Consider the following 10,097-nt stretch of genomic DNA (forward strand, 5'->3'; position numbering starts at 1 on the left):
CTGGGTGCATTAAGAGGGGGGACTGTTCTCCCCATGCCTGGTGGGAGGTGAGCAGCTGAATACTTATGCTATGAGTGGTCAACCTACAACCACAGCCGAGGACCATGAGGGTCCTCAACCAGAAAGTAAAGCCTCATCACGCCTCCAGACATTTGTGATTCTTTGGTCCCCAGGTGATTCGTGGTGTCTGAGCTGCCCCTCACTCACTGATCTGTTATGCTGCCACCCTCACATCAAGGACCCACGGCCAGTTAGTTCATCCACCCTGATGGGTTCCTCACTCTGCAGTTGTTCTTTAGAGAATTACAATGCATGCTACCTAGAAAGCATGACAAGGAAAAGCAGGATCCTTGATCTTTTCCCTATATATCACCTTTTCAACATTTCTACACAGTGTTTCCTCACCAACTCTATCAAAATACTCACTTTAATTGTTCTCAGGTGGTGTCAACTGTGATTCCGTAACCCTATGAACAGTGGGTGTGAATCATGCCCAATCCCGTGCCATTTTGACCATCTCTGATACACTCAGGCCCACTGTTCGTCACTGTGTCAAACCATCTCACTGAGGGTCTTCCTCTATCATGCTGACCCCTCCACATTTTCAAGTAGGATGTCCTTCTCCAAGGGCTGGCCCCTCCTAACAACATGCCCAAAGTATGTGAGATGGTTCCACTATCCTTGTTTTCAAGGATATCCTTGCCTGCACCTTTAGGACACTGTGTAAAACACAAAACCGGGAATGCATAAACCTCTCAGGGTCAGTACAATAGTAATGGGTGAAGGTGATGCAAGGTTTGAGGTGAATTCTAATGTGGATTGCAAGACTTTACATAATTTCAGGCAACTGAACATTTTAGGGTAGTTGTTAAGACATTTTAAGGAATGAAGGGCACAACTTGACCTTATCACTGTTGCTATGTGCTGTCAAGTTGCTTCTACTTTTAATAACCATGCAGGACAGGGTAGAATGGCCCCTAGGATTTCCCAGGTGGAAATCTTTAGTTTATCACCAGGTCTTTGCACTGGTGGGTTCATACTGCTGTGTTTTCAATTAACTGATGAGCACTCTAACTATTGGGCTAACAGGGTTTGTTGACTCATTTTTATTGAAGATGAAATACACTGTTTTAAAAACAGTTGACAAATTATGCACAAGTTTTAAAAAATAAAAGCATGGATGATACAGTATGACTCTAAAACCCTGACAGTTAATATTTGAAAAACAATCCTACAGTTGGGCTGTGTCTGTTAAAACCAAGAGTATGAATCTAGACTTTTAAAGAAACTTAAGCTAGTTTTAGGATTTTTCTCCTGGAGTAATTAATTATAAATTTTACTTCTCTTTTTTTTTGTTTTGGCTTCTTTGCTATAATTTAGTTGGTTAATACTACAGATAGTGCGAATATAATGAATACAAAACTTCAGTGATGTAAGAATCTTTGAAGATTTCTCTGGCGTCCACTTCCATAATAGCTTGCCTCTGGAAACCCTATGAACCTGGAGAGAGGATGAAAGGCACCCAAGCGTCGAGGACTCTCCTTGCCTGCGACTCGACGGCACTTAACAACAGTTGTAGCAGTGTCTCTTAGTTTCATGAGGGGAGAGTGTGTTAACAAGAGTAAATTTCATTATTAATTCTTAGAACTCCTCACAGAGTTGGGAGGTTAATGGGAGAGAGCAGTTAAGAAAAATGTGCTTTGGGGAGTTCTGGTGGCCTACTGGCAAGAAGCTGCACTGCAATTCGAGGTGAGCGGTTCAATCTACCAGATGCTCTGCTGGGTAAGGAGGGACAACCTCCTCCTGGTACCAGTCAGATCCGATTTGATGGTACACTCATACACACAAAATAACTTAAAAAAAAAAAAAGAACAATGGGCTTTGGAGAGAAGTTAGGTTTGAGGCTGGAACTTTCCCCTGGGCGCCCCTCTTCAAACCCTGCCTTGGGCAAAAATAATTTAATATTCCACAGCTTGCTTTAGTTTCTTCATCTATTGAATGAAATTTTAATACTCTTAGGATTGTTTAAAGGACAATAAATGAGAATACACAGGAAACTAGAGTGTTTAGCACACAGAATAGGTAATTATCTATCACTATAATGATGAACCCTGGATGTGCTCACCAGTTTATGCCAGGAAGTTTGAAGGACAATTGCCTGACTAGAAGAGATCCGTATCTGTTCCCATTCCCAAGAAAGGTGATCAAACAGAATGTGGAAATTATCAAACAGTATCATTAAGATCAGATGCAAACAAAACACTGCTGAGGAGAATTAAAAAAACCAAACGGGCAAGACAGTACATTGACAGAGAACTGTCAGAAGTTTAAGCAGGACTTAGAAGAGGCTATGGCAGTAGGAATATAATTGCTGATTATCAGATGGATCCTGGCTGAAATCAAAGAATATCAGAAGAAATTGTGCTTTATTGACTATGGGAGAAAGCATTTGACTGTGGATCATAACATGTTATGGCTACCATTGAGAAGAAGAATGGGAATCACAAAACACTTAATTGTGCTCAGGTGAAACCTAGACCAAGAGGCTATCGTGCAAAGAGCAAGGGACTACTATGTGATTTAAAATTAAGAAAGGTGTGTGCCAAAATTGTATCCTTTCTCCATACCTATTCAATCTGTATGCTGAGCAAATTTTTCGAGAAGACGGACTTTGAAGAAAAATATAGCATCAGGATTAGAGGAAGATTCATCAATAACCTTCATTATGCAGATAAACAAACCTTGCTTGCTCAAAGTGAGGAGGACTTGAAGCACTTGCTGCAGAAGATCAAACACTGCAGCCTTCAACATGGACTGCATCTCAGTGTCAAAAAAATTCTCACTACTGAAACTATCAGTGACACCATCTTACTTGGATCCACAATCCATATAATTGGTACCAGGAGGTCAAGATACTTATTGCAATGAGAAAGTTTATAGTTAGGGACCTCTCCAAACTATTGACCAACAATGATGTTAATTTGAGGACTAAGGTGCACCTGATTCAGGCCATGGTCTTTCAATCACTTGCTATATATGTGAGAGCTGGACAATGACTAAAAGAAGAAGAAGTGATGCCTTTGAACTGTGGTGTTGGAGAAGAAGAGTACTGAATATCCCACGGACTGCCCGAGCAACAAACAGGTATGTCTTAGAGACAGTGCAGCCAGAGTGCTCCTTGTAGGCAAAGATGATAAATTTTTGTCTCACATACTTTGGGCATGTTGCTAGGGAGAGGTTAGGAGAGGGACATCATACTTGAAAAGATGGAGGGATGGCAAGAGAGGAAGAACCATAATGAGACAGACTGACAGTGATTGCAGCAATGGGCTTGAGTGTGTCAGAGATTGTGAGGATAGCACAGGGTAGAATAGGTAGGGTTCAGACCACTATGACTCATAGTGATCTTAGATGACAGCACCTAACAGCAACAACACCAACAATCATGATGATTATTTGATTATTATAGTTGTTAACCATATATACTTCTAATATATACGTATTTTTTCCTATTTAATGTACTCAACAGAATGCATACATATTTTCTTTAGCACTAGAAAAAAAGCAGGTCCTAATGGAAGTCCTTCCTATTTCACCTTTTTTACAAAGTGATCGATGAAGAGAAATAAAATGTTGATATTTTAAGAAGTTTCTTTGTATCTGTCAGATTATCATTGCTTCTACATGAAAGAACATCTGTATACTCTTTTATTAAACTGCTTAAGTGTTCACACACAGTACATAAATGTTTCTGAAGCCAAAGTCCATTGATAAATACAGGATCATTTTCAGATAAACATGGTATAACCTTAAATATTACATCATTCAGATTTTTTTTTTATTATTAAAGAGATTAACCTCTAAAGGATCACTCCAATATTCTGGTCTATTAAGTCTGTGGAGCAAAGCTGGATTTCGAGTAGGTGTTTCAGCATATGGATGGTTCCTCTACTGCCTGGGCGCCCTCAGTTACAGCTTTGACACACTTGGCCATTGTCTGTGAGGCTCTGCTAATTGAATCTGTAAAGATATTAAGAAAATATATGTTTTAAATATTTTTTTCTAATTGAGATTTTAATGAAAGATTATAGAGAACATGGATTTTCATTCATTCATTGTTACATTATTTTCTACCCTCCCCCAGTGTGTCGCTTTTCTCTTTGAGAAGAAAAAAAACACACAAAACAACTTTCATTGTTATATAACCTGCCCATCCCGTTCCCCTGTCAACTTTACTATGCAGCTCTTATTCTGGACTCTTACCGTACAAATAATACTTAATCATATATCCCTTTTAAACAGTTCTCTCCCTCATCTGTTTCAATGCAGTGTACATTATTTATCCCCTCTTAGTTTTTTCCAAAACCCGAAGTCAGTTCTGTTTTATAACAGTGGCACTATGCAGTTTTTCCCTTTTCTGATTGAGATATTTCACTCAACATAATGTCCTCCAGGGTCACTCATTTTGTATATTTCATGAGTTCCTTGTTTTTCAATGCTGCATAGTCTTCCATTGTGTGAATATACCACAGCTTCTCTATCCATTTGTTTATTTATGGGCACCTGGGTTGTTTCCGACTCCCTGCTATTGTGAACAAAGCAGCAATAAACATAGGTATGCATTGTTTAAATATTCTTTTTAACAGAACAGAATAAAACTTTAAGTTGTACACCTTTGGGTGGAGGAGAAGAATATAAAACTCTAAGCTGTTTTATGTAAAGTCATATTGTCAACCAACAAGTTCAGAAAAGAGGTACTTTCTTAGTTAAAATAACAGCGACTCCTGTTCTGTTCCATCGAATGGAATTGACTTAACCCCCCAGCGGGTTTCAGAGGCAGTAAACTGCACGGGAGGACTGCCCATTTTTCTCCCTTGGAGGAGCTGGTGGATGTGAACCAACAGATTTGGGTGTTTGGGCCAGCAGTGCAACTCCTTACTGCTAAGCCACTAAAGTAAAATCCATAGGATTGATAAATTAATCACAGTACAATGCATATGTGTAAAGAACAATTAATAAACATAACAACTATATACAAGCATAAGTATATAACTCTTAAAAATAGTCTCTCAATTCTCACTGCCACAGAGTCGTAATCAACTTGTAGCTAATCCTTTCGCAGGTTTCTGAGACTCTAAACTCACACGGAATGGAGACTGCTTATCTTTTTCTCTTGAAGCTCCTGGTAGATTTGAACTGCCAGAGGCATTGCCTATGGATTAGCACCACAATTCCCTACTCGCTATGTTATTGTAGCTCCCTGAAAAATATTACATATATAGGAAAAAATATGCATATATAAAGTTTTGAAAAAATCTCCAAGAATTACGTATACTGAAAAGCTTGAATTATATCCTTTAAGTGGATAAATTTTATGGATGGTGTATGAACTATGTTCTCAAGAAATTCTTTGCTTTTCACTTAATTACAACTATAAAGTGATCCTACAGGACAGAGCCAAACTGTCATCTATGGATTCCAAGGCTATAAATCTTCACTGAAGCAGACAGTGACATCTTTCTCCCCTAGAAGGCTAGTGGGCGTGAACTGCTGACCTTTTGGTTACCAGCTGAGTGCTTACACCCTGTAGCACTAAGGTTCTATACATCTTAATAAAAGTGGTTTGGAAAAACTCCAGACAGAAAACAAACAAACAAAAAAACACTCCACAGAAGGAAGGAGAGAGGAATATGAATAAATATATAAGTTGGATGAAGGAAAAGGTAACTCTTAAAAAAAGGGTTCATTATACATGGTAATTAATTAATTACATGAATCAATGGCAATTAATGCTATAAAACAAAATGCCTATGAATGACTGTATAAAAACCAATATGATTTGTATATATTCACTCATAAAAAGAATTTTAAAAAGTACTATAGTATATAAATAACGGTATCCATCCATCCATCCATCCATCCATCCATCCATCCATCTCTCGCTGGAAGATCAATAACTTAATGTCAAAAATAGAAGCACTTCATCTGGATAGTAGAATCACAGTGATTTTTAAATTGTTTTTTGGGTTTTAGATATATAGCTTATAGAGACATACAATTTTTAGAACAAAGTAAAAAACAAAAATATAAAACAGGTTTAGATACTAAGTATACCCCAAATTTTAAAATGTGCTGCCTTCTTTTAGGTAGAAAATTATTTAGAATCATCTAACTATATCAGCTGTCATGTCAATGGTAAGATTTATTTATAGTAGAGAAACTTCATTTCTTATTTCCTCTTTTTTTAAAAATTTCATTATTTTTTGTGTGTACCGTCAAATCAGATCTGACTGGTACAGGAGGACATTGTTCCTCCTTCTCAAGCAGAGCATCTGGTGGATTTGAACTGTGCACCTCTGAACTTGCGAGAAACTTCATTTAATGTGCATCCCTTAAAGGGACCTCTAACAATCTGAAGACACCAAGAACGTTTTACTTCTTTCATCTAGTAATCTCAGAAAAGTGCTCACTACGTTGTAACCTTAAAAGTACTCTATTTGAAAAAAAAAAGAAAGTACTCTCTTTGACTGGAGAGCATGTGGATGTACAATCATTGGGTTGTACAATTTGACGGGGGGGGGGGGATGAGGGAAATGGAAAGAATCTGAATTTGTATTAGAATTTTGTAAATAAATTAGTGAAATAAAAAATAAAGATTAAAAAAAGTACCCTTTTTAAATTCCTATATAAACAATACTTTTTCCATGTAGTTGTAAAGGTTTCATACTTAATGTTTGTTATTGGTTGATTTTCAAACTTTGCTTATATTTCTGCTATTGATTAGCTCTAACAGTTAAAAATCAGGAATAAAATGAAAAGTTATTAAACACTACCAATCACTGGTTGGCAATATAATAATGTTAAATTAAACCAATTGTCAACTATGCAACATAGGGTTGGTTCTCAAGGTTTTTTGGGATTAGATTGCCAGGCCTTTCTTCCAAGGTACTTCTGGATGGACTAGACCCTTCAACTTGTAAGTTAGCAACCTAGCACATTAACCATTTGCACCAACTAGGAAATCCAACACTAAGAGGTAATCTGATTTCCTCTCACTTTTGTAGTCATACTGAAATTCAGATTTTTTTTATAAATAACTTCAGTAAGAAATTATAATTAGTGAGGAATACAGAGTTACATACCTGTCATGTAGAAGTCTTTTATTGTTAGCTGTGGTGGGACCAGTGGATCAGCAAGCAGTTGTTGATTTACTAGCTGCGAAAAATATCCACAAAAGAAGAACAAAAAATAATAAGAGATCAATGACAGTGGCAAAAATTAGTTCTGCTGCACATATCATGTCAACAGCATACAGGCAAGTTTTTCCTACCTTTGTGAGCTCATTTGACTGTTGGAAGTAGTTGGCTCCTTCAACATCATCATATCGAACGAGATTAGGAGAGACTTCTTCTAATCTGTTCCTCACTTGATCCAGAGTATCATATGGAAGAGTAATACCAGCAATCTACAACATATTGTGTCCCAAAAAAACACTTTAATACTTAAAATTTTCAAATAATATATCATTTCAACTTTAGTGAAATAATGCAGTTACTACCGAAAACTTTATAGTCCATTACACATTAATAAATATCCAATACACATTATTTGGTAAGCATTAATGTAGGAAACACAATTGTCAAAATGTATATTAACTCACAGATGTTAGATCAGGATCACTCATCTACTTTTACATGATTAAGAAACCATGCTATGCTAAAACTTTGTCTAATTATTATTAATTATATGCAAAGACTACAAATGATAAGCTATTAATTTAAATCTCATGATGCTTATTTATAAAAAAAGCTAAAAGGAACTTCTTTTTTCTCATAAATTTTTGTTGTTGAGACTATACAGAGCAAAACTTAAACCAATACAAGGTTCAACATGTCTAATTTCATGTAAACAAGTATATTCTTTAACATTATGCAACTGTTCTCACTTTCTCTAAGTTGGTCTTCTTTCATTAGCATAAACACGCTAGCATCTAAGGTCTATCTAATCTTTTGAGTTGATGCTGTCAACTTGGTCTCGTATGTTATGTGCCATCAGGTCACCGGCAATAGTGACCCCATATGCACAACAGCCCTGAACCCTCCTTTATCCTGAGCCAGTCTGTTTGTCTTTGACACATCTGCCTCCATTACTCCAGTTATTGTGTCAATCCATCTCATCCCAGGTCTTCTCCTGTGCCGTCCCTCCACCCTTCCCACAGACAGTTATTACGTGGCACATAATGCTTAACAAAGACTTTTTTACTAGTTTTTAGGTGACTTCAGGGAAAAATGTTGGTTTAAGGTTCAAAGATTATCTCAAGGAATAAAAGAAACCTTTTAAAGCTAAAGAAAGGTCAATAATAAAAACACTAATTTAAAATCACCATTTTTCTGGAAATATTTTCCTACAGAAATTATTCAAGTCACCTCCTACTTTTCAGACTGTCATATTTTTCAGTTATGAAAGTTACCTTAACAAACTAACATGTCAATATAAGATGTCACACACACACAAAAAAATAGTCCTGTTAGCATCACTAAGAAATGCCTCCCAAACAATATACCTCAGAGAGGGCTCTTATAATTTTCCAATCTTCTCTTGCTAAACCAGGTGGTGTCACTGCTACTTTCGTCTGTTGAGCTCTGCCTTCCGTGTTGACGTAAGTGGCAGACTTCTCTGTGTAAGCGGCTCCTGGGAGAATCACATCAGCCATAGGGGCTCCCACATCACCATGATGCCCTGTGATAAATGAAAATGGAAAACCGTATTATAGTAAAAAACTGAGTAGTGATTTTACATAAACCCTATTTTAAAAATGAAAATATAGTACTAAAGCACTTGTAGTAAAAACTAAAGCCTATTTCAAATCACTTCCTAAAAAGAAATACTATTAAAGAGTTTTCAAATTGTCTTTCTTAATTATTTTACACACATAAACATAGGTATAACATCACTGTTACTGTTACGTGCCGTCAAGTCAGCTATGACTTATGTTGTTGTTAGGTGCCACTGAGTATGACTCACAGCGACCCTATGAACAACTGATTTGAACTCTGCCATCCCCATCATCTCTGACATACTTCAGCCGCCTGTTACAGTCACTGTGTCGATTCATCTTTTCTTTCCCAAATGAGTTGGTTTAACACATGGTACAGAATTCTGAGCATAACAAATAATGAAGAGGAGATTCTGGCAGGATTCTGGACTGCGTTTCCTTTGACCACACAGCTAAGATGGGAGCTGCTGAGTGACAAATGAAGAGATAGACTACCACATGGTTTCTTTTTCTTGTTGTACCAAAGTTTCTTCTTAAATGTACAACAGGCTCCAAGACATCATTTTAATTACAGGTGACAATAGATGTTATAGCAGAGAATCCAGAAGTTTTAAAAAGGAATGAAAGTAATGTTCATCACTGACTCAGTCTTATTCCTTGACAGAATTCTTAAGTCCACTATGGCCATGGGACTTTTGCCCATGGCCTTTGCTTTTAGCTCCTCAAGTTTCTTCTGTTCTCTTTTTGTTTCTGCTTGAAAGTCTTATCTTCCTCATCCATTTCCTTGGTTTACTTCTTGGGCTGTTTCAGGGGCTGCTTCTTACCATGTTCATGGCCAGACAAGGTACAGGCTGTCCCTTCCCCAGACCTGCTGCTGAAAGCTGAGCTCCTGAGCTCCATGTACCTCCACTACCACACTGTATCAATCCATCTTACTGAAGGTCTTCCTCTCTTACACTGACCCTGCACTTGTACAAGCAGGTCTTTTTCCAAGGAATGACCCCTCCTAACAATATGCACAAAGTATGTGAGAAGCAGCTTCAACATCCTTGCCTCCAACGAGCACCCTGGGTACAATTTCAGCATGACATATTTGTCTGTTCTTTTGGTAGTTCATGGGATATTCAGTGCTCTTCTCCAACACCACAACTCAAAGACATTCATTCTTTTTCTGCCATCCTTTATGACTGTTCAATTTTTTTTTTTTTTTTTTAACAAACCCTTGTGTCGAGGGCTGACTTTCAATAGATCGCAGCGAGGTAGCTGCTCTGCTACGTACGAAACCCCGACCCAGAAGCAGGTCGTCTACGAATGGTTTAGC

At 37.4% G+C, this 10,097-nt stretch overlaps 1 protein-coding gene across 2 annotated transcripts in view; it reads right to left on the reverse strand.

The window, feature by feature from the left end:
* Positions 1 to 3,670: 3,670 nt before the first annotated feature.
* The window catches only part of NDUFS1 (NADH dehydrogenase (ubiquinone) Fe-S protein 1, 75kDa (NADH-coenzyme Q reductase)), a 37,419-nt gene continuing 30,992 nt past the window's right edge, over positions 3,671 to 10,097 (reverse strand). Inside the window, exons 14-17 of one of the 2 annotated variants that reach the window (XM_006889119.1) lie at positions 8,564 to 8,739; positions 7,331 to 7,465; positions 7,143 to 7,215; positions 3,671 to 4,020 (exon numbers count right to left, since the gene is read on the reverse strand). In XM_006889119.1, the coding sequence (XP_006889181.1) occupies positions 3,929 to 4,020; positions 7,143 to 7,215; positions 7,331 to 7,465; positions 8,564 to 8,739 (476 nt within the window). In that variant the 3' untranslated portion in view covers positions 3,671 to 3,928. The remainder of the gene's footprint in view (positions 4,021 to 7,142; positions 7,216 to 7,330; positions 7,466 to 8,563; positions 8,740 to 10,097) is intronic. The other variant, XM_006889118.1, reaches the window with a different exon arrangement.

The sequence above is a fragment of the Elephantulus edwardii genome, unplaced genomic scaffold (genome assembly GCF_000299155.1).
Source record: "Elephantulus edwardii isolate Elephantulus edwardi_28Jun2011 unplaced genomic scaffold, EleEdw1.0 scaffold00075, whole genome shotgun sequence".
Lineage (NCBI taxonomy): Eukaryota > Metazoa > Chordata > Mammalia > Macroscelidea > Macroscelididae > Elephantulus > Elephantulus edwardii.